The 22,227-nt window shown below is 47.0% G+C and overlaps 8 protein-coding genes across 9 annotated transcripts; 5 read left to right on the forward strand and 3 right to left on the reverse strand.

The window, feature by feature from the left end:
• Window positions 1-110: 110 nt before the first annotated feature.
• E1B28_000655 (uncharacterized protein) lies at window positions 111-1,323 on the reverse strand. The gene is made up of 7 exons (XM_043146512.1): window positions 1,199-1,323; window positions 1,039-1,146; window positions 907-985; window positions 753-857; window positions 549-696; window positions 386-491; window positions 111-331 (listed from the first exon to the last, which is right to left on the reverse strand). Exons 1-7 carry the CDS (start codon window positions 1,240-1,242, stop codon window positions 199-201), a joined length of 723 nt encoding a protein of 240 aa, XP_043015215.1. The 5' UTR covers window positions 1,243-1,323; the 3' UTR covers window positions 111-198.
• Window positions 1,324-1,352: 29 nt separating this feature from the next.
• E1B28_000656 (uncharacterized protein) lies at window positions 1,353-3,822 on the forward strand (the record flags this gene model as incomplete). The annotated part of the gene is made up of 12 exons (XM_043146513.1): window positions 1,353-1,491; window positions 1,545-1,987; window positions 2,041-2,229; window positions 2,293-2,434; window positions 2,490-2,569; window positions 2,625-2,731; window positions 2,783-2,825; window positions 2,886-3,020; window positions 3,074-3,145; window positions 3,201-3,288; window positions 3,339-3,589; window positions 3,639-3,822. The coding sequence occupies 12 exons, from the start codon at window positions 1,353-1,355 to the stop codon at window positions 3,711-3,713; spliced, it is 1,764 nt and encodes a 587-aa protein (XP_043015216.1). The 3' UTR covers window positions 3,714-3,822.
• A 15-nt stretch (window positions 3,823-3,837) lies between these two features.
• On the reverse strand, window positions 3,838-6,760 carry E1B28_000657 (uncharacterized protein; the record flags this gene model as incomplete). The annotated part of the gene is made up of 16 exons (XM_043146514.1): window positions 6,711-6,760; window positions 6,546-6,656; window positions 6,426-6,482; window positions 6,249-6,370; window positions 6,032-6,190; window positions 5,894-5,982; window positions 5,724-5,833; window positions 5,571-5,665; window positions 5,460-5,515; window positions 5,245-5,395; window positions 5,109-5,192; window positions 4,860-5,051; window positions 4,598-4,798; window positions 4,420-4,536; window positions 4,108-4,353; window positions 3,838-4,038 (listed from the first exon to the last, which is right to left on the reverse strand). Exons 1-16 carry the CDS (start codon window positions 6,745-6,747, stop codon window positions 3,838-3,840), a joined length of 2,028 nt encoding a protein of 675 aa, XP_043015217.1. The 5' UTR covers window positions 6,748-6,760.
• Window positions 6,761-6,826: 66 nt separating this feature from the next.
• Window positions 6,827-8,194, forward strand: E1B28_000658 (uncharacterized protein). The gene is made up of 3 exons (XM_043146515.1): window positions 6,827-7,873; window positions 7,928-7,998; window positions 8,064-8,194. The coding sequence occupies exons 1-3, from the start codon at window positions 6,835-6,837 to the stop codon at window positions 8,082-8,084; spliced, it is 1,131 nt and encodes a 376-aa protein (XP_043015218.1). The 5' UTR covers window positions 6,827-6,834; the 3' UTR covers window positions 8,085-8,194.
• Window positions 8,195-8,201: 7 nt separating this feature from the next.
• E1B28_000659 (uncharacterized protein) lies at window positions 8,202-10,239 on the reverse strand. Its single transcript, XM_043146516.1, has 5 exons — window positions 10,048-10,239; window positions 9,283-9,989; window positions 8,881-9,229; window positions 8,409-8,819; window positions 8,202-8,359 (listed from the first exon to the last, which is right to left on the reverse strand). Exons 2-5 carry the CDS (start codon window positions 9,808-9,810, stop codon window positions 8,292-8,294), a joined length of 1,356 nt encoding a protein of 451 aa, XP_043015219.1. The 5' UTR covers window positions 9,811-9,989; window positions 10,048-10,239; the 3' UTR covers window positions 8,202-8,291.
• Window positions 10,240-10,293: 54 nt separating this feature from the next.
• E1B28_000660 (uncharacterized protein) lies at window positions 10,294-12,272 on the forward strand. Its single transcript, XM_043146517.1, has 8 exons — window positions 10,294-10,377; window positions 10,428-10,621; window positions 10,677-10,986; window positions 11,036-11,075; window positions 11,130-11,223; window positions 11,281-11,481; window positions 11,532-11,605; window positions 11,657-12,272. The coding sequence occupies exons 1-8, from the start codon at window positions 10,298-10,300 to the stop codon at window positions 11,735-11,737; spliced, it is 1,074 nt and encodes a 357-aa protein (XP_043015220.1). The 5' UTR covers window positions 10,294-10,297; the 3' UTR covers window positions 11,738-12,272.
• Window positions 12,273-13,925: 1,653 nt separating this feature from the next.
• Window positions 13,926-16,079, forward strand: E1B28_000661 (uncharacterized protein). The gene is made up of 3 exons (XM_043146518.1): window positions 13,926-14,557; window positions 14,671-15,760; window positions 15,808-16,079. Exons 1-2 carry the CDS (start codon window positions 14,102-14,104, stop codon window positions 15,757-15,759), a joined length of 1,545 nt encoding a protein of 514 aa, XP_043015221.1. The 5' UTR covers window positions 13,926-14,101; the 3' UTR covers window position 15,760; window positions 15,808-16,079.
• Window positions 16,080-18,936: 2,857 nt separating this feature from the next.
• E1B28_000662 (uncharacterized protein) lies at window positions 18,937-22,202 on the forward strand. 2 transcript variants are annotated; one of them, XM_043146519.1, is made up of 15 exons: window positions 18,937-19,038; window positions 19,097-19,193; window positions 19,241-19,327; window positions 19,382-19,404; window positions 19,468-19,553; window positions 19,612-19,681; window positions 19,736-19,778; window positions 19,832-19,860; window positions 19,912-20,191; window positions 20,247-21,070; window positions 21,121-21,148; window positions 21,202-21,345; window positions 21,404-21,598; window positions 21,654-21,706; window positions 21,761-22,202. In XM_043146519.1, exons 1-15 carry the CDS (start codon window positions 18,988-18,990, stop codon window positions 22,130-22,132), a joined length of 2,382 nt encoding a protein of 793 aa, XP_043015222.1. In that variant the 5' UTR covers window positions 18,937-18,987; the 3' UTR covers window positions 22,133-22,202. The 2 variants fall into 2 exon arrangements, with proteins under 2 accessions (XP_043015222.1, XP_043015223.1); XM_043146520.1 differs by having other exon boundaries at window positions 20,247-21,148; window positions 21,202-21,598.
• Window positions 22,203-22,227: the final 25 nt, after the last annotated feature.

Genomic DNA, 22,227 nt, shown 5'->3' on the forward strand with positions numbered 1-22,227 from the left:
TCATCGCTATCCTCATTACTTACAACATACGATAACCTGTTGTCCAAACTCGTTACTTACATTTATTTCTTATGAATTCTTTTTCTTATCTTCTTCATGCAAATCCTACATCAAATGCAACTGTCGGAAAGACACTCTGTCATGCTTGTAAGTTGTCTCAGGCACGTTTGCCCGCAAAACACCAGTAGGCAGTTGTGTCTAAAATGTAGTAAAGACCTCTTCTATCTCCCAAGCCCCCGTCCAGTACTTGATGTGGCATTTCAGTTGGTCTCCGTCACGGGCAACCCGTTTGGGTAAGCCTCCAAACGTTCTGCAAAGAACTATGTCTTGACTAGAGGTTTTCTTCAACGGAGTTTTGGGGCTTCTCAACAATGTAAAATCGCACCTTCTCAGACGAAGGACAGGACAAAAGTCATTAGAACCATCGCCCACGTATACGATACGGTCGTACGCGGGCGCATGTCTTGCCAGGAACGCGTCTAGTTCTTCGCCTATCCAAACGGGTTCTGTCAGAATGTCCCGCAATGCCGCGAAGACATAGATTTCACCTTTACACATGTTGGGGCTGCACCCGACTTTGCATTGGTGCTGAGGCCCGTCCGCACTAATTCTGCGCCTGAGGTTAAGAAGGCCAGATTCCTCAAAGTGTGCTGGATTGGTGATGATTTCTTCGAAGAGAGTCTCTAATCCCTTTTCCTTGATCGTGTATTCTAAATTGAATCAACGACTTTTAGCACAGCGGAGACTCTGACCTCCAGAATCGTGTTGATGAAAACAGAATTTGCGTTGGAAAGACAGAGGAAGGTCGTTCTCCCGCCTGCTTTCAATTTGGTCACGGCTCGGCCCATTGCGGGATGCTATGCAAACATGAGATATCGTTTGGCGGGGAGCGAACAAAAGCCTTACATAGGGTATAGATCTGAGGACATGTTCAATTTCCTCTCTCTTTATTCCCCTTGTATGAGCTTCGCGTAGGGATTGTGCGCTTAATGGGCCAAGGTCGGAAAAAAGAGAATGAGAAAACCGTGAGCTCCTCACACAAGATCGGTCCACTGGACTTTGTTATCGAGGTCCTCCATTTTTCGACGAATATCGGGTGCCAAAACCTCGAAGATCCATCTGTCGGTGTCCTGATCAGCCATAGACCTGAAAACTTTTTAACTTCCATTTCATGTAATATGATATGGAAGAGAATTACCAATCGAAATCGAAAACAACGAGCTGTCTTTCTACGGTCGCCATTCAATCTTGGAAGAAGAAGAATATGCTGAATATTTGATTTGGTATCTATATCGACGCCACTTGACAGTACGCGACACGCTTACCTAACGGATCAGCGCGAATGAGCTTGAATGCCTACTTCAGTCTGTACTGCCAAGGCATCGTACCAAAAACTTCCAGGCGTTCTAGAGCTCACTGAAACCCACCTCTTATGGACTCAGGATGGGAAAAGAAATCCATTACTTCGACTTGCACGGTCTGAAGCTGGTGGTAAGTAACACTGTTTACCTTTCTCGGCCAGTTCTAACTATCCAGGATAATAGCCCTTTTCTGCAGTAAAGAAGGTGCACCTCAGGTCAGACTGAAGCTTGACATGAAAGGGGGTGAAATCGGTCATAACTTCACGTTTATCTCGCCCCAGGCAATCGCGTACGTCGAGCGTGAAAAGTTTAAGACCGAGCTGGCTGCCAGCATTAGCTACAACCGCAACTCATTAGATCAACCGCCCCAAGCGACACCCTCAAAGCAGCATGATACCCAATCTACCTCAGTGCCACTGTCAATTCCCTCTAGACCGTCAAGTTCCCGAGCTGCTTCCGTTACAAGCGATACTATAGCCACCCCCATTATACCCGGCAGCGATCCTGCATCCGATTTCCGTTTGCGGAAGAACGTGCTTTTGGGCAACCCAGACCTCGCAGCTTTGCATCGAGAGCTGGTCATTGGAGGTCACATCACCGAGACCGAGTTTTGGGAAGGGAGAGAGGTATGTCTTGTTTGTAGGCTGTGCAGATGTGCCGTTGTCTCACTTGCTTCCAGCATCTTCTTCTTGCACAAGTCGCTTCGGAAGGCCAGAAGAAAGGAAAACCTGGCCAACTCGTTGATCCTCGTCCAGAAACCGTAGAAGGTGGCGAAGTCAAGATTCGGATAACCCCGCAACTTGTTCATGACATCTTTGACGAATATCCGGTTGTCGCTAGAGCTTACAATGACAACGTTCCCAGCAAGGTATTCGATTCCGGTTCTCGCTCGTGCTCTTTCCACACATGTAACGTGTATCTTGAAATGAAGCTCTCTGAGGAAGAATTTTGGAAGCGGTATTTTCAGTCTAAGCTGTTCAATGCGCATCGCGCCTCGATTCGTTCTTCGGCCACGCAACATGTTGTCAAAGATGACTCAGTCTTTGATAACTATCTGGAGAAGGACGATGATGGTTTGTGTGCAAGTTATGTTGGCATTTCCATAGTTCTCATTCGCAATTAAATCAGAATTGGAGCCGCGTAAACACAGAGATGTTGACTTAGACCTCTACATCGATTTGGGCGCCACTCACGAGGATCATGGAGCAGTAAGCGTTAGATTTTTAATTTTTGTTAATATTCAGATTGAACGACCGATTTTAGACCGGAAACGAGAAGGATATAACGATGCAAGCAGGAAGGCAGAAAGGAGCATTGCCTTTGATTCGGAAATTCAATGAACATTCGGAACGACTGCTCAGTTCTGCATTGTAAGTTTGTCTCCGGGAATACCTAGCCGTCCTCAGGCTGATTGATGTTAGGGGTGAAGGTCCTGCAGCTAAGCGACGGCGAACAGAAACCGAGGCATGTACCTCTCGCTGAAACTTATGTGAATCTGATTAAGTGCCAAATTTCCTGGTACAGGATCGGTACCAGCCCATTGAACTCGAGGATTTGAACAACTCCGAATCTTCCTCCGGCATCGTGCTTGAAATGCAAGATAGGCAAAGATATTTTGAGGGACGCATGACGGGCGTTACATGCAACGATACAATCGAAGTATGTTGTCTCTTACTGAACTCACAGCCAACTTCACAATCTTCCGAGTGTAGAAAGTGGATATAAGGTCCGTTATTCGTAGCATGTCTCTAGATTTGAGACCATGGAGCTCGAGGCTTACGGAGGTGAGTTGATTCTTCGATTAATGCGGCTGTTCTTCAAAGACTGACCATCAATCAGCTCAACATAGCGCGTGAGTCTGGGGATAATGTCCTTCTGTCCATGACTAGGAATGTTGCGGCCCGCTTAGACGTGCTATCAAGGAAAAGTACGATTATATTACGCGACATTTTTTGCTCCTAACATTCCCCGACACAGATGACATGCCTGAAGGGCTCTTCATGCAAATGAGGACATGTCAGACCGCTGCTAACGAGTTTTTGCGCCAGTATTGGCAAGCAACGTATCCTTCCATGAATAACTCCCAAACACTATCTCTCGCAACACCGGCTCAAAGAGTTACAAAAGCGGCCAAAATGATTGGCTATCTCTCCAAAACACGGGAGAAAGTAGACGCCATTGTTCAAGCTGCACAACAGCAGGACATTCATCCCCAGCGCATACAAGTCGTGAGTTCCGCCCGTATAGTCTTTGGCCTCAGCTGCAACCTTCTCACAGGCCATGGAACCCCTGCTCAATGCTGTCGAGAGAGCACTTGAATTTCATCGAAACAAAAAGGGGCCCCGTGCCTAATGACAACATTATACCAGGTCATAATTCTACCACTTCGTATATTATAGTCCAATCATACTGTACGATTCCGCATATTTACCGCATGTATACATAGATAAACATTATTGAATAATACATATCTGAACTAGGACCCATATGGTTGCGTCGTGCGCCGAGATTCCGAAGAAGCAGTACATTCATATGTTGTGAACATGACCAGTAGGTGTAACGCAAGAGCGTAGAAGATGAAAAAAGTCCTAGTACGGCGGTTGCCCAATATCGACCTCGTGAGCACGAGCACACCTCTTTCAACGGGATTAAGGTTTTGAATTGCCCGCGATGCTTCCTTCAATTACAGCCGAAAGACGCTGTCATTACGGGGTCTTTGAAGAGTTTTGAAATGAAAACAACTCACCCGACCCCTGAAAGCCTCGAAAGGGTTCATCGCTTCTTCGTAACGACTTCTATACTTTCCCATATCATCCAGGCTGCCAGATGGAGCTGGTAGAGGGTCGAGTTGGGAAGTGACTGGACGGGTTCCTGCCTCTTCACGATAGCTTTGCATGTATCTGACTTTTTCGTATAACTTGAGATTGTCTAACTGTAGAGTCTTGATTTCCCCCCGAAGTTCTGAAATGATCTGGAATTGCTTCCTGAGTTCCTGTAGATGTGGGGGAGGTATTGAGAAAAACCACATCATGAAACGGGAATTGATCAATATTTTTACCTCTTCGAGCTCCGCATTTCGCTGCCTAAATCTATCTCTCTGGCTCGTCACGATGGGTAGAATCGAGGTATCAGCAGATGAGGTAAACGGTATTGGTGTACTGCGAGCAGAAGAATCCTAAAGGAAGTATCGGAAGTCAGCATAAGCTGATGTGAGAAATGTTGTGCAACTCAATTACCTCTGTTTTTCTAACCCCAATTCCAGCAAGGATATCAGCGGTATCAGAGGAGCCGGCATCTTCCGTTCTATGGCTGTTCATGGACAACAAATCATTTTCCAACTTCTCGTTCAGCGCCTTTTGTTGTTCTAACTCCGAGGAAGCACTACTGAGTTGTTCCCGCGTGGCCTGGAGTGAAGCTTCCAGCTCCCCATGTAGAATCTGACAAACGAGGTAAGAACAACAGCATTATAATTCGTCCGACGGGGAGAAAGATGGTTACCCTAAACTTAGTTAATTCCTCCATGATACGCTTGTTCTTCGTGGCCAGGAGTGCCTCGAGAGATTTGGCCTGTTGTCCATTTGCCTTTTCTGCATTTGGGTTTGGCAGATAAACACCAGTGTCGTGTCCGTTGACACCAGTTTGATCATCGGACTCGGTAACATCTTCGTCAAGCCCAGCAAATTCGACGTACTAAGAACAACCTTCAACGGTAATTCGGGACGAAAATGCAAAGGAGATATTTGTCACCTTCATGATTTCTAGTTCTCGTTTGATTTCATCATAGTCATGGTATTTCCTTATACGATTCTTCAAATTGCCTACTTCGGCCACCTGATGGAGTAAACTGTGTTTGTCGACAAAATGGGTGTTGGTAAATCAATACCTTGCGTTCTATTTCCCTCATCGTCTCTTGCAGCTTCTTGTTTGATGATACCTCTACCTCCTCTGCTGTACGTCGTTGAATGTCCAACGCCCGAGACAATCTTTCAGTCTCTGCTTCTAGAGAGGTCACTTGATTTTCAAGCGATTTCACTCTGTATTTACCAATTGCAGCCTTTAGAACGAATGCTTGTCAACAACCACAGGGCGAAGACTCACTTTTCTGAAGACTCCGTGCCGCTTCGCATTGTTTCTGTTTCTGCTCGTAGAATTTCCTAAGCATGATAATGAGTGTGAAACGTTTAAATTTTTCAAAGAAATACACGGTACATTACGACGCTCGAGTGCTGCGATACGACTGTTAGCTCGGCCCAGATCTCCAATTATCATGTCGACTTCAGCTAGTTTGGAGACTACTTCCTCATCTGCGATACACAAAAGGGTTGATTTGCTAGGTCAGAGGAGAGGAGACTTATGGTGTACCTTGGCGTTGACTATGGTCCAAAAGTTTTGCCTGAGTAGTATCATTCGAAAGCCGAAGGTCACGAAGCTGATTCTTCGTCAGAGAAAGCTGACGTTGAAGATCCTTTTCTCTACGGTGCATCGGTCAGTCGGTAAAGAGTGTCAAAATCGAGAGCGTTGCTATTTCTCACCGTTCTTCATAGTTCATCAACTTTTCGTCGTAGATTGCATTTAGCTCGTTTTCTTTCTGAGCGAGCTTCTCTTGTATCAATTCCTCCATCTACAAACTAGGTCAGAAGGGATACTTATGTATGCATGAGGACAAGAACCTTTTGCTCCAATTGTTCCACCTTCGCCTCAGCCTTCTTTTTCGCGGCCTCAACGTTGGATAAGTCGATAACTCGCCTTGATAATTCAGCATTTTCTTCGCGGACACGTTTAAGTTCCAACTCGAGGTCAGAAGCTTCTGCTGCCTTTACAGCTTGGTCCTTTGGAGGGGTGAGTTGATAAGTTATTTGGGTATCGAGGTAGAGACACAGAACGTACGACAGCAACTTCCAGGAGTGGGTACGGGTCTGGTGCTTCAGCTAGCACTTTGTATACATTCAAGAACGCGTTCTCCGAAGCCTTTGACCTTTTCGTAAGATTGTCGATTTCAGTTTGGTAGGCTAAAAAGGCGAAATGAACAGAACTGGACAACTTCTGTATGGACACAACACACACCCTTCAGCAGACCTTTCCACGCAGTCATCTTTTCATTGTCAGGGATCTTTTTGAACTCTTAATCATGGAAGTCAATACTTCAGTGGACATGGAAGACCAGCGGTAGATTATAATTGGGACCTTTTGTTTTGTCAGCGAGAGCCTTTCTTCCGACCACGTTTTCCTTCTGGTTGTCGACAATTTCGATTCCTTGCGCGTCGAGGGTCTTCTGCAGCTCTGATAGATTTATTTCTAAATGGCACACTTGAATGAGATAATACCAGAATTTCAAAGGTAAAGACTGACCTCTCCATGTAGAAAGAGCACCAGAAAAGTCGGCCATCCTCGACGTCGCGTGTAACGTTGGCGAGCGCCCGGGCTTAGCCTGGCTGGACGTGAGGCACGTGACTGATATTTCTTCCCAGCCTCCATGAACGTTCTGCGAGTGCAATGGCAGGCAACGTCCTTCCTTCGTCGTCGTCATACCCTCTATCCTCCATTCCATCGATATTCTCATAGCTCAACGTTCGTCCCACCTTCTCAACTCAATAACGTCTCCAGCCGCTTCCGGACGCGACGTCGGAATCGCGACAACGAAGGCGCCGACGAACTTCCCAAGCACGAAAACACAGACGCTGTAGCAAAATCAAAGCCAGAATCACCCAGCTTTTATACTGGACGTGCAACATATCACGATTCATTAATTGAACTGCAGAATGCCATAAATCGAACCCGTGCAACACTTAAAACCCTCCAGCTGCTCCCTCTTCCGGATTTTGCACGCGAAAGTCTGAAACCGATGCCTCCAGTTTGGAAAACGGCCGCAGAAATGTCTCAAGAGTTTGATACTAGCATGACGACCTCGCGGTACCGAAGAGTCACTGTACTCCTCAATGAACTCAACCAATATCTTCGTATTGCCACCACAGCCGGTTATTCCGACTTGGCGACGATGATTGATGGAGTGTTGGGTATGTTTGAGAGTGGGAAGAAGGAGTCGTATCTTACCCGTGGAGAGAGAAAACCTGTTATACTTGACCGGTTTGGGAGGTCGTACACGGTTGGGAAGAGAAAGACGGGTGCGGCCAGGGTTTGGATGATCCCGGTTAGAACTGATTCTTCGGCTTCTCGTTCGATGATGACACCACCTGGAGTATCAGACGCTGCTACAGAGGATTCGGTCATGGACATACTCGATACGAAGGACACAAAGACCCAAGAGCAACGGATCACCGTCACCGCTTCCACGATCCTGATTAACAACCTTCCCATATCTGAATACTTTCCCTTGCCCCAGGATCGAGAGAGAGTCGTTCGTCCTCTAAAAATTGCCGGTGTATTGGGTAAATACAACGTGTTCACGATTGTTCGTGGAGGAGGTACATCCGGCCAATCTGGTGCTGTGGCACATGGGATCGCAAAGGGTATATTCGCGCACGAACCTGAGACGGGCTCAGTTTTGAAACGAGGTGAGGGTTGGGTTTAACCATTCATAGGTTTTACCATTATTGAAACCCTTCCAGCCAAACTCCTTAGACGTGATCCTCGTATGGTGGAGCGGAAGAAGACAGGTCTCGCAAAGGCGCGCAAGAGGGTTGGTGTTTTTCAGGTTTATTTCTGTTTCCGATTCATGTTGACATCGTCTTTTACCCCCTTCAGTACACCTGGGTCAAGCGTTAGAGTGGGTTTATACTATGCTCATCATATTTGTACCCTATTGAAAAAAATCATGATAATGGCTGAAATCTCGGATCCAACTTCAAGTTCTAACTTGAGGCCTTGAGGGCTTCACTAGCGCTAAAAACGTGGTTTCTTGTAGCAGGAGTCCGGATGTTGTACAGATTATCAGAACATAGAAATACAATGTAGTATCGGTACAAAAGATGCTCAACTCTCCTCATCCACGTAATTGGCCATGGGGTCCTCAGTCATCTTACGCTGTATCCGGTAGGCCTCTGAAATAAAAGTTAGAGTGTGAGCAATATTGTTCAACAATTTACGCACCAAGCTCTTCCTCAGTAACATCACGAGCGCCGCCCATTTTCCTCTTCTTTCCAAACCCATCAGACTCGTCTTCATCACCTCTTCCTCTCTTCTTCTCTTCCTTGATAGCACGCGCCAGTCGTTCCGGGTCCAACTTGATATCTCCCTCACCCACTCGTTGCTTAGAGTAATTCTGGTCAATTTTAGTTAACGGTTCACTACTGCTTTGAAGTTTCGGGGGCGGTTCATGACTGGAAGAATGTGCCTCGTTGGTCAAGAGATTCTGGGCAGTAGAAGCTCGAGCTGCTTCAATAGCAGCTTGACCGGCACAGTATGAAATATGAATTGTAGAATGGCAGCAGGCATATCCCCACAATCCTGAGCCTGGGTCGTACCAGGATCCCCAGACGGCGGTATGGTTGTTGACACGAACTAAAAATAAAGGAATACATGTCAGTAAATCCTCGACTTCGAAGCGATATGTGGAACTGGCCATCTTCAGGATACTTTGAACGGGCCTTGGCACGCTCGAGCCCTTTAATGACCTGTCCCGCCCTCGAATACTCGACGTAGTTCTCCGTTTGACCTTGTAACAGTTCTTTGGGAGCAGTGGCCAGAAATTCTTCACCACCATACTTTGCAAGAATGCTGCTCTTGGAAGTTTCCTTGAGCTCTTCCCGCTTTTGTTTGAATTCTTGGTGTAAGAGTTCGCCCTGTGTCGGGTTTGCGTTTAAATGGACATCATTTCCACGAGCTGCAGCTTGCCAGGCGAAGAGCTGCAATTGTTGGACAGCTGGGGCCTCACCAGTAGAGCGGAAGAAGTTTTCTCCTGCAAATTTGGCCTAAAAAACGATTCATTAGGGACTTTCTTTCATACAAACACAGTGGAGCGTACATCTTCTGCGGCAATGTCTTTGAGGGGCGCATCACGCATGGAACGGGTTTTAGGATCGTAGTAAGCACTAGAGGGATCGAGATTGATGAGGTACTTGGCCGTATCTTCACGAATACGCAAGTTTCGAACGGTGATTCGAGTTTTAGCGTCGAGTTTCTGCCCGACAGCATCAGCAGCATCGGCGTATTTGTCTTCATCCGCATCTTCTTCATCACTCGACCCAAAGTCGGGATCATCCTTTTTCTCCAACTTTCCTGCTTTCGCGACCTTTCTGACAGCAGCTAAATCCGTAGTGGTTTGATTGTCGATCTCCTCTTCCCTCAACTTTTGCCTAGCAGCTTCAACAGCGGTGTACTCTTCGTATATTTTGCTATGCTCTGAGACGTCGTAGCCATTCCATCGATCTCGCTTGGCATCATATCCCAAAGCAACGTCCTGAATGACTTCGTCCGGTCTGATGTTCTTGCTGGTGTATTTAGCACCTTTCTTCCTAGGTCTTTCGAGACAATCCTTTTTCTTGTGCGTCATGGCGCCGCAGTTCTCACAAGCACCTCTACGGTACTTCTTCGCCGCCGGACCTTGTACAGAACCTCTGTCGTACCATTTGTCAAGACTATCTTTTCCAATATCCTCCTTTTCGCTACGTCGTTGATGGCTGAGAGAGGGAGCGCCGGTGTCCAAATACCATGGAGCCTGAGAGATATATTCTGTTAACAAAATAGAGTAAGCTAGTTTATGGATGATAATGAAAAGCAGGGAACTAACGTGGAATATGCGGGTTGATTGGCTTGCCCTCCTCGTCTAAAGCAGCGGGTGCTGTTCCTGCTTTACGAGCAGCTTCGAGGTCCTTTTGTCGACGGAATTCTTCACGGGAAAGCTTTCCAGGTGCTGTATGATATGAATAAGATATCCAGTGTAATATAAGGGTAGACGGACGTACCAGAAGAAGAGGCCATGAAGGGATCTTGGTCAGAATTCCCACATGTAGCCACCACGTGGTATTAAGCGCCCATCGATGGCTTTTGTTGCAGTCCATGGAGGTGCTGGTTCGCACAATACTTCAACAGATAAAGGAATCAAAAAGGCACTCCGAGAGTAGGTATTTCCCTCAGTTTTCTTAAACTAGGAAATCACCTCTTACGCAGGGCTTGTCGTGTTGGTCTTCCTCAAACTCACGTTTCAGTATTGAATATCGTCGAATATGCAATCATAGCCTTGGAAGACGACCCATGTTTGAATGCGGGATTCGGTTCCAATTTGACTTTGGATGGAACGGTGGAATGCGATGCCAGTCTTATGAATGGAAGCAACGCGTTTGGAGCAGTGGCCGCTGTATCAGGTGCATATATCTTTGCCCATCACAGTGGAAGACTGAGGTTTCTCAGCTTTATAAGCTGTCAAAAATCCAATTCGTCTCGCCAGATCTATCTTGGACCACTCTCAGAAATCAGATCCTCTGGGTCGCATACCACCTTTACTCCTTGTATCGGATGGTGCTCGAGCTTTCGCCATCGAACACGCTATCCCAACCGTTTCGCCAGAGTCTTTGGTGTGCGACAAAGCCAAGAATACTTGGTCGCGATGGAAGGAGAAGCATAACAGTGGTAGTATTTCTACTACTGATATTGGCGAAATACACGCGTTGCAAGACACTGTCGGTGCTGTCGCGGTCTGCGGGGATGCTGTGGCCGCTGGTGTTTCCAGGTAACTGTTGTCCCTTGCGCCCACCATTCCCTTTCTGATTGAAAGACAGTGGTGGACTACTGTTAAAATTTCCAGGTCGCGTCGGTGAGGTCTGTCGAGTATGCAACGGTTTTTTCCTCTCCTTTCTGAAGTCGGCCGTTTAGGCAGGCATCTTCGGAGCAGGATGTTGGGCTCAACGGTGGGAGCGCTCTTCACCCAGTTGCTTTAGTAGACATACTATGGCTTGTAGCGTCTCTGGTAAGATTTCTTGTCGTTGCTGTTCTGCAAATTGTAGCTTTATTGCTTGTTACTCAGGCGCTGGCGAGTATATCACACGCGCTTCCTTAGCTCGCTCGCTAGGAAGGGCCATGGCACGCAGCTTTGAAGATCCACATGATGTTATTCGTCATGTTTTGGAGGAGGAATTTTGGATACCTTCAAAGAGACTGGGGGATTCGCATCCGAATGTTGGTATTTTATTAGTCACAAGGGAGGAGGATTTATCTAGAACAGTCGGTGAGCATCCCTTACCCACAACCTCGGCTTGACCCATGACAGTCGGGCAGTTCGACTATGGTGCGCGTTTACAACACCAAGCATGGCAATAGCCTTTGCTTCTACGGCTAACCCGAGTCCTAAGGTAGGCTCCCTATCGATGAATTTGTGACTGTATTTATTATCTCTGTTTCAGGCCTTTGTTCTTCGACAAAACTTCGCATCAGCAGCGGAAGATGATAATATGCCACTTTTCATCACCGCTTACAGTCTATAATCACCAGACCGTTGGTGTTTGCACGTAATTAATCTATTTGCGTGCAGGAAGTTCAGGAAGTGGTAGTGGTTCGATATCATCCGACTAGACGTGGCCATCATCGTAACCATCTGCCACTCGTGTTGCTGGACGCCAACTTCTTGGATGCTCTGACGGTCAGAGAAGTTGGTGGTGATCGAGAACGCTTCCTTCGGAGCCGACGTTTTCCCCGACGAAACTTTAAGCCATCTTATCCATATCGTACTTCCAATGCAAAGAAAACGAATTCAGGATCCGCCCGCCACCTGGTTAGAGACGATAAAGGAACGTATCGCGCTCCGGAGTCGACAATCGACCAGATCGATGGTTGAATCGAAGTCGAGAAGGTTGAGCACGAGCCTCAGGTTTAAGAAGGCGCCAGCTGGCTGGGACGCCTCACTGGCAGCGGAATCTCCATGTAAAGCTGACCTTGAGCTAGTTACTCCCGGAGGAAATTTTTAATGCATAATCTCACACTACTACTGTTAGCATTCATTGTTACTATTCAGGACCTGAACTGTTCATAGGATCTGGAACGATGAGGCAAGTTGTGTTGTAATTCGAGTTCGAACGTTTGGCCCGAGATCTCGAAGGTTGGGAGCCAATGAGGAGATCTTGCGCTGACGATCATCCGGCGGGGAGAATAGGCGGAGTGTGTGGAACCGGGCGATATGTCTCCGGCGATGGAGTCTTCTTGGTTCGCCGCGAGACCACGTTGCGGAACAGTCGTAATCCCGGCGGTCTCGAACATTGATATCGAGTCGTGAACACTGTACTGGAAGAGTTGAAGTCCAGGTTCGGTTTCAAGGGACGAACAGTTGCGAGGTGCCAGTGCCAGAAATGTCGTAGTACTACCACTAGCATTAGCGAACCGAAAGTTTCTGTCCCTCGGAAAGGAGAGGTTGAGTGACTGGGACACCCCGCGGATATGGTGCCAAGGTGCTTATTAAAGTGGTGGACAACAGGAGAGAGCCTGGAAAGTTGCCTCCAGTGCGGAACACCCGAAGACAGCTAACCAAAGTGTGTCGTCGTATCAGGCAGTGGGCGGCGAGATGCACAGAGAAGGAGATAACGGGGATTTAACGAAATGCTATGACAGTCCCAAGTAGTACATAGTGACACAGAGTTCAGAGGAGGCCAATTAGGTAGTGTCAGGACACGAGGCTAGCGGAAAACTTTGCCAGGGTACCAAGAATAAACTGTTGATCGTTATACATCAGTGGAATCGCACTTGTGACCCCGCAAAAGCTATCACCGAGTGCACCAGGCCAAAAGCTGTCGGGTCTTGGATGGATTTCATGCTCTCGATGCCGTTGACTTCGAAGGCCGCTTTCATGCCAAAGAGGCATCAGTAGAAGGGTGAAGGAGAAACTTGAAAGCCGGTGGGTACCCGGTGAACCCTTCCCCGAAAATCGAAAGCAAGAGGGACACTGGTTGACAAGGTTCCGAGGGGGGATTCGGTGGCAAATATCTCCTGCTACTACAAGCGAGGAATAACTTCCAGGGTTGGATCACGTGGAGAGGTTCGTAGACAGGTCCTTGCGAGTCCATTTTATAACTTGAAATATTCCATTTACAAAAAGATTTCTAGAAATTTGAACTTTTCGGCGGTTTTTTCGGGGCGTAATATGGCGACCTGACAGGCGTACAAGCGTCATTTCGACGAGTATTCAATCGTGTACTGCAGTTCATGCATCGTGGCCAAACAATATATTGACGACGGAGCTTCCCAGAGTATATGCTGAGCTTGGTTTACGGTACCGTATTTGAGGCGTAATTGAACGATATAAGGCTAGCCGTTCCGCCACGGAGCATGCATCACTTCATCAATGAAGTTGAGCATTCATATCTTTAAAAATTGGAAGTAAAAAAAAACTAAATGCAAGAACCCCCTCTACTTACCGATGTCGTATTCCACTCCACTTGATTTTTCGAGACCAGAGAGAAACTGGGAGGTGTTAGAGCGGGTTCGACAGCATTCTTTGACGGTGGCCTGACAAGTAGACAAGGGGGAATTTGGAACACAAACTTGCAAAAAAGAAATCGAGATGGTGGCAGATGCGCCCTCTGTCAACATTTAATTACTTGTCCAAATGGGGGAAACACTTACCTAATTTAGTACTAGTCGAGAATTTACGTTCATATTTTACGTGCTAAATAATACCTTCTTCTGTCATGTCTCGGATTCCAAAAACTAAACCGATATATAAATTCACTGCACGTCCGACTCTATCTCCCCCGCAATCCATCCTCTCCTTCTCGACCCGCTAAGTGCGATATACTCTCGTTTCCCCTTACCTCTCCCTCTCCCTCATCGCCCTTGTCGACGTTGACGCTCTCTTCAAGATGTCGTGTTGCACCTCCTCAGCGTTCCCCTCACCTCCGTCATACCAGTCCCCCCTCTCATCTGTTAAAGTAGTGAAACCTGAAGAACCTGAGGTTCCCGCGACACCGCTGACCCTCGTAGACTTCACCACTCTCGTTAGCGCTGCATTATCATTCAACACCCCCATTTTTGAGCCTCTTGCGCTCCCTTGCCGCCCAAATTCAAGTTGCTTTTCAAGTTCATTTCAAAATAATCTGCGGTCATTGAAAACTGAGGAGAAATTGACAATGTTAAAAAAGATCAAGAGCGTTTTGTTGCGCGAGCCACAATCGTCTGTTGTCCCTACAAAGCGTTCTCCTCGTCAGGTACCAGAGCTGCCTAACCTACCCCTCCCACCTCCTACGGATCCTATATTCACGCCTCATATGCCGCTACCTATTGCTTTGGAGAGAGGACTTGTCAGCTGCAGTACTGAGGTTAGTATATTCGTGTTCTGTCGCGCTCTTTTGCCCCTATTCGCACTTCCGGACGTGTCCCTCTTCCCTTTTTAGCGTTATCGAGACATTAGGCTCACACTCCTCTGTTACAGCTTATCAGTCCTACGGCTAGCGAAGATTGCGAGTCATGTCAGCTTTCTTCTTCCTGCTCCCAGCTCTTTTCGCCCTGTGCGGACGCTCAATCATCATCGAGTTCGATGTCTAGCGAAGGCTACTCTACAAGTGGTTCGGAATCCCTCTCACACGCGTCGTCTTCCGTATATTTCACATCGGACCCGGCCGACCCCTTCGCCAAAGGCCATGTCCAAGTCGTTCGACGGAGCACAGGGTCGTCCTCCAGCAGTAGCTCATATGGATCTGTGTGTATGGGTGCATATACCTTGGGCAACCATCCCTATGCCACTAGTCAACGAGATCATTCACCGCCAAAAAAGTCGAAGAAGAAGTTCATTACGGCTACACCTCCCCCGTGTCCATTGATACTTCCGCCTCGACTGCCGATGCCCACCAGGCCATTACCACCTACGCCCGATACAGCTTCCCGTAATCAGCTTACCCCTAGGTCTCCGACCAGAGATTGGACGCTGGATTTGCCTATTGAAGGGACAGCATTTGATTCGTTCAGAGTCGCACCAGGGGGTGCGAGCAGACGGAAGGTCGGTGCAAAGACTCGGAGGGCCAGACGTGCCAGTTTGAAACTGGCTGTGTTGGCAAATTTGGGCCAATTTCCAGTAAAGAAAGATGACCCGCTCGGTGGCGATTTGAGGCCGGGTCACAGGAGGAAGGGTTCCCCCTTCCCTCTACTTTTCGAGCTGCCTCCAAATTCGATAGCATCACCTTCATCTACGCCTACATCTCTGCGAACACCCGAGTCTCCACAACAACCTAGGAAGTCGAGACCTCCTATGCTTGTACTCTCTCCCGCAGGTTTACCTGTTCCTCCGCCCTCCTCAGGTTCCGATGTGACCATTCCCCCTATTTCACCTATTTCCATGTGCTCTTCGACTGAGAGTGCGGTTAATGAACCTCTCGGCGGAAGAGCGAACGTCCCCGGATGGTTTTCTGATGACTGTGCTGTATCCGAGCAAGGGCATAGAAAACCCCATGAGGAAGAAGGAAAAATAGATGGAGAGGAAAGATATTGGACTGCTCCAGAAAGCACGAGCACTCACGCCCACTAAGGTAAGAGTTCTGGCTTTGTTTGTGTACGCCCGCTGATACTGACGAAGACCGTGTTTTAAAGTCATCGCGCTAGTATGTTTGTTGTTACAAACTCACAGTTGTTACATTCAGTCATTTAAATCTGTTTCCTGTCATTTCTGATTCTGTCATTTTGTCGGTCGTTTCGCGTTTTCCCCCCGTGTAAATCTGTAATTGTAATTGTGATTAGATTGCGCTCCATTGACACTCGCTGTTGTACTTCTTGGTCACCTCAATTTCCCCGGTCATTATACAATATTATTCTCTATCGTACTATATCACTTACGTAGCGTTACCCTACATAAAGAAATCAATTTCTTTTTGTATAGAATAAAGTGTCCTGGCGCGAGCAAGATTAGGGTCAGGGTGGATCCGTCAGATGCGTGTTTGTAATCCTATATCCTATATATAATGGGACAAAGAGACCTGATTATCAGCGATTATCAGCGATTATCTCCAAAAATATCCTATATATAATGGGACAAAGAGACCTGATTATCAGCGATTATCAGCGATTATCTCCAAAAAATGATCTATGCGACAGGACCAGGGTAAATTAAAGCGGAGATCGAAATTTCCTGCGTGCACGACAATGTCCCCTCCCTTTGAGCTACAGTAACGTAGTATTTTTCATGTTCCTGTTTATTTATTCCTACTGTTATCTGACATGCATCTATACTTCAACTGTTATGAGATGTAACTTTTATATTCCCACACACTTTTTTGGTAATAATTTGTCATCTCTCACTGTCTCCTCTCCCCTTCTCTAACTGTACTGTTTTTCCACAGGTTACAGGTTTTTCTGTGCATGGGACAGGGAGGGAATGGGGTAGGCCACCCTGTACAAAGTTCTGTACACAGTACAAGTCCTCCACCTGCTATTTATGTCACCCACTATACAACATGTACTGATTTGGCACAGAATACTTTCCCCATGGGTTTGTACCTGTAAAATGGGATAGAGCATGGCCATACCTGCAGATAGGGAAGTTGGAACAGCACGGGTTGGTGGGTTTTCCTGTGCATGGGATGGGGCTGGAATGGATTAGTCACCCTGTACAAGTCCCATACCCACCATACTTTTTTCCATGGGTAACGGGTAGGACAGGTGTAATTACGCCTCTGACACAGGATGTTCACAGAACAGGTCATGTGATATGAATACAGTGGGCCAAGGGACACAAACTTTCCCCCCATGGGTGATTCATGCTGTTCACTACCTGCAGAACTCCTACAGAGCACAAGTAAGCAGGTGTATAAACATGCAAAAAAACTCGGCACAAAGGGCCGGGTCATAAGCTTGTTGACATTAGTCGCGTTCAAAGTTGAAACAGCTACTTTGTAAGTCTGTAAATCGGCCCAGCTGTAAGTGCTAAACAACCAAAAAAGGAATGTGATTAGTAAGACTGCCGCGCCAGCCCAGCTCGCTCGAAAAAAATAATGCCCACCCCAGTTCAATACGTCAGGCGTTCATTCTACCGTTTTTGAGTTTAAAACTCTCTATATTTTCTCATAATAGTTCAAGCTAGTCGATTTGTCCTAATTAAGCCCAAAACTTAGTCCCAGCAAGCAGTGGAGGGTGGGGGGGAGCTCACGGAAACCTCAAACGTGTCGCGCGGCAGTCTTACTAATCACCTTCCTTTTTCAGTTGTTTGGCACTTACAACTGGGCCGACTTACAGACTTACAAAGTAGCTGTTTCAACTTTGAACGCGACTATTGTATGTGAAATTATATCTCTCATGGTATGTTCACCTTTTTTTCGCGATGTTTGGTCTGTCTTGTGGGATTACACCGGGGGGATATGGGGCAGTTTTCTATCGGTCTCTCTTCAGAATGCCGCGGCCTCGTCAACACTGAGGCCAGCTTGTGGTCAATTGATTGCTTGCTTGCGAGCCATTAGACCTGTTCTCAGTGATCCGTATGATTTGAACAAGATTGGGAACAGGAGGACATGATTCTCGTACTTCTTGAATGAAGCTACTGTTCGGTTCGTACTCGTCCAGACTCGTCCCCTTGGACCGATTCAGGATTGAACTCATGTTCCCACTCCCAACTTGAAGTACCCAATGGCAGTAATCACCAACCCTTCCACTTGACGTGTAAAGAAAAGACTTCGGCAAGGGGTGATAAGACCGAAGAAAGTGTTAAAAGGAAATTATGTGCTTGACTCTGTGTGAAATGCTGGAAGAAATCCAGCTTTGGTTGCGGGCAGCGGACGTCGGTCCGGAGTCTTTGTTTTATAATTCAAACTCCACCGCGCCTGCCATTTTCTTTCCACGTCGTCTTTGACTTCCGGTCATCATACTGTTACTCGTAAGGTTAACATCTGGTATGACTACTCTATCATGTTTCTGATACTTAAAACTCCCTCTGATTCAATTCTCCTCCAGCTTCTTCAATGGCTAACATTATAGCAGCGATGGAGCCATTACCTGGGTGACTGGCAGCAGGGACTTGTCCGAACTTTGAAGTGGCATGAGCGGTCTGAGATGTTATACGAATGGTGCGGGCTCTTTAATCCCTTGTGGAGATCCTTCCAACTCGACTCACTTGCCAGTTCCGAATTGGTTCCGAAAAGACGCCAACCTCAACATTATATGGGATGTCCGTCGTACCAATCAAGATGACCTATTGACGGACTCCGCAACATCGAAGGAAAAGTGGCGCTGCTATCGACGACTAGAAAGAAGGCTACCACCAGTACCAAAAACAACAACTGCTCCTACTGTTGCCATATACCATCTCCAAGAGCCCACAACAAAGTGTCCACTTCCATACTTACTGTCCTCCAGTCCCCCTATATCTTCCCCGAGTTATCATGGTTGCTGTCGGCAGAAGGAGTGTTTTTTGAGTTGGATATAAAGTAATACTTAGCTGTTAATGAAGCTAGAGGGAAATTTAATCAGAGGGAAATCGAGAGATCATAGAAAATATATGATAAAATATGCATGCCAAATTCTGAACCTTACAGGTGACAGCTGCACCGTGAGGCTGGATGTCGAGACGGCGACGACGCACAGAAAAAGACGAGTGCTTACAGACCGGGGTGCCCGATCGAACCGACGATGCGGTTGAGATTGAATTACAGTACATGGCAGCCTACTGTGGCTGTGGTCTATTTAGTTAACCAGGGTCGAAAATCACATGCAAAGTGCAGCTCTTTTATGGTGGACTTTCCTACCAACTTCTTATCCCCTCTACTCTATCATGATAGACCATTTACTTGGTCGCCCTAATCCTTCCTGGAAACGTACTCAGGTCAAATCATTTCTCTAACATTGACAATCATCGTCTCTTACACTCCATATCTTGACAGGTCTTCCTGGTTCTTCTTTTCTGGATATGGCGTATCGTTCGTGGAAGCGATGGTCCCCCACACGTGTTGGGTTTGAAACGAGCTAATAGATTTCTCAGTATGTTAGTTCTTCAGCTTTTTACCTCATACTAAAGACCTCGATAGAACGCTTCAGCCCATGGCAGATTATACTCACTACCCTCACAACAGCCTATGCCATGCGAAACCTCGATAAGATACTTGGTTTGAGTTGTGAGTACATTCTCACATCGGTTGCAACAGCCTCTGAAACACCCTTCTCTACAGCACCTGAACCACTAGCTCGGCTCGTATGTCGCTGTCATGAACTCATCTTCCTTGTTGATCGGAATCATACAATGCTCTAATTACAGTATTCTCCTGCGTACTACCGGGCAACTTGGATTGTTACCGGACTCGATGCAGGATTTGCTACAGCAATGTCGGTTCGACCCAAATGGTGCGTTGCACGGCTGATATTTCAATTCAGAGTTGACGACTGATAAACTGCTTGACAGGTTACGCGATATATGTTCTATCCTATTCTCCGCGTACTACATAATTTATGCGAATGAAGGCGATGAGAAGGTGCGGAAAGCTTTGGCGTGCGTCACTGCCTTACTAATTGCTTGTTCATTCCAGTTACGTCGTTTCCGAGCTGTTCCTACAGTTGAAATGCTTCGGGGTAGGTCATTTAAGAAAAGGCCATTCTTTACTGTTGACTCATTCGAAAACTAGCTACATGGGAAAAGACTTCGAACCCATACGTGAGCTCATAACCAACACCTTCTTGGTAGACTTACGGATCTTTGTCACAGATCCGATTGTTCACCTCTTTATCCTTACCATCTCTGACCGTTCGACGCAAGATTCTGCTACCGAGACCCAAGTCCTCTCACTATCAACGCCCTGTAACCGCGTATCTGTTTTATGCCTTGCCTGCCGCGCAGCTTTTTGATGCCACTGAACTGGTCCTCGATTTCCCGGGTGGAGGTTTCCTTTGTATGACTCCAGAGCATCACGAAGAACGTTTGAGGCTCTGGGCTGTCAATACAAAGAAACCAGTTTTGTCGATTGATTATGGGAAAGCACCAGAATGTGAGCTGGCCGAGTTGACATTATCACCTGCATGGTCTTAACCACTCAATCCCAGACCCGTATCCTTTTGCAATAGACGAGGCGTTTGATACGTATCGAATATTGGTTGAGTCTAATGGTACCGTCATAGGAATGTCTGGAGAGAGACTTGCAATTGTTTTAACTGGTGATTCGGCTGGTGCCACAATGGCCTGCGGTGTCGTTTTAAAGACGCTGGAGCACAATAATTCCAACCCAACCAGACCATTGCAACTGCCCCTTGCGCTCTTACTGAATTATGCAGCTCTTGACTTTAATTTTGCGTCCTGGATGACGCAGGATAATCTTCGTATCCTTCGTTCCGAACAGTCTTCGGGGAATCTCCATGGACTCGCGGAGCAGAAGGACCATCTCTCCCATCTCTCGCCTCTCAGTATGGTTGACGACAGTGGCTCAAGTGGCAGTACCTGGAATAGGCGTCCGAAACGACAAAGTAGCTGGCGTGATACTATTCGTGGGTTTTCGGGAGCTGTTGAGGACAACGATGTGGTCAAAGAGCCTTCCACTTTCCGCCGTCCTCGTATGCGCCGCTCGTTGTCGGCTTTGCGAGCCTTCTCTCCGGATTGTCGTGAAAGTCCCGACATGGGAACGACGTTTCACAAACGGGAACAAGACAAACCTCTTCATGAAAGGGTGAAATACGACCCAAACGCCTGGAATGAAGCCGTCTCGTCCGAAATGAAACAGCAAGAACTATCTGCTGCTGTCCTTGAAGCTGATAACCAAGCTGCGATAGCTAAAAAGAGCCAACCAAGGGAGAAGAAGGAACCCGTTGGTACAAGGCTGACGTTGACGAGTCGAGCAGGATATTTTCAAGATAGGATTGTGACGCCTAGCATGGCGAGTTCGCTCCAGAGGCTTGATTATTCCTGTCAACTAACCTCCTGTAGATGCGAGCCATGGCTCTATTATACGTTGGTAAATGGAATGCCATCAGAAATCGTGACCTCCTTTGAATCATTCCTTTACAGGCCCCTATAGAAATCCGGATTTTGCGACCAATTACTATATCTCTCCTCTCCTTGCGCCTTCGGAGCTTCTGGCTAAATTTCCGCCTCTTCTTTTGTTCTGTGGTGAGGCCGATCCCTTTAACGACGATTCCATATTGCTAGCAGGTAATCTCCGTTGGAGAAATTAAACACCTGATTATACCGCCTAATATTATCGTTCTAGGTCGAGTAAGAGAGGCTAAACGTGCACGGAAGGTCGAGCTAGACCTAGCTCTGTCGGGCAAGAGTACGCGGTTCGGTGAAAATCTACGTATGAGCACGGCAGAACCTACATCAGTGGAAGACGCTGCCCGCATGAGGGAAGAACGAGACAGGCTTGCCCATGAAGATGATTGGGTTCAGTTAACGTTATTCGCAGGTAAGTTATTCGCTAAAGATGTGATTCTCCCGTATCAATTATTATAATTGGATAGGCTGGAGTCATGGTTACCTACAAATGTCGGCGCTGATGTGGGAGGCAAAGGCGGTAAGGATTCAGTAACGTTGGAATGTACTCCTGATGGACAGTTTCTACATTTAGGTCATTGAGGATCAAGCTGATTGTATTGATGACGCGTTTTCTCGTTACCCTTCGAGGGCATCAGGAAGCACACTTTCAGAGGCTGCCCTAGTTAATGGAGGAAGCCTGAAGAGAAACGACTCGGATGATTTTGGGATCACATTCGTTCCAAAGAGGTATCAGAGCCAAAATGGATTCAATCCCGACAAGGAGACAAGTGTTACTGAGTCACACGGACCGGCCGAGAAAATAATCGAATCGGAGGTCCCGAATACTGACGACGAGAATGTTCCAAAGCCGACAGGATCGAGTCGACCACAAGCAGGAAATAAGATCAGCGAGATCGAACTAATGCGACGACGACGACTACTTGATGCCCATATCTTTGAATGAAGGCAGATACAGGACTTTAACGTTGTAACAATATGTAAAATCCCAGGCAATATATAAATCCCAAAACTAGCACAGCTTGAATGACGGGAGAAGCC

This window comes from Marasmius oreades, chromosome 1 (genome assembly GCF_018924745.1).
Source record: "Marasmius oreades isolate 03SP1 chromosome 1, whole genome shotgun sequence".
NCBI classification, from domain to species: domain Eukaryota; kingdom Fungi; phylum Basidiomycota; class Agaricomycetes; order Agaricales; family Marasmiaceae; genus Marasmius; species Marasmius oreades.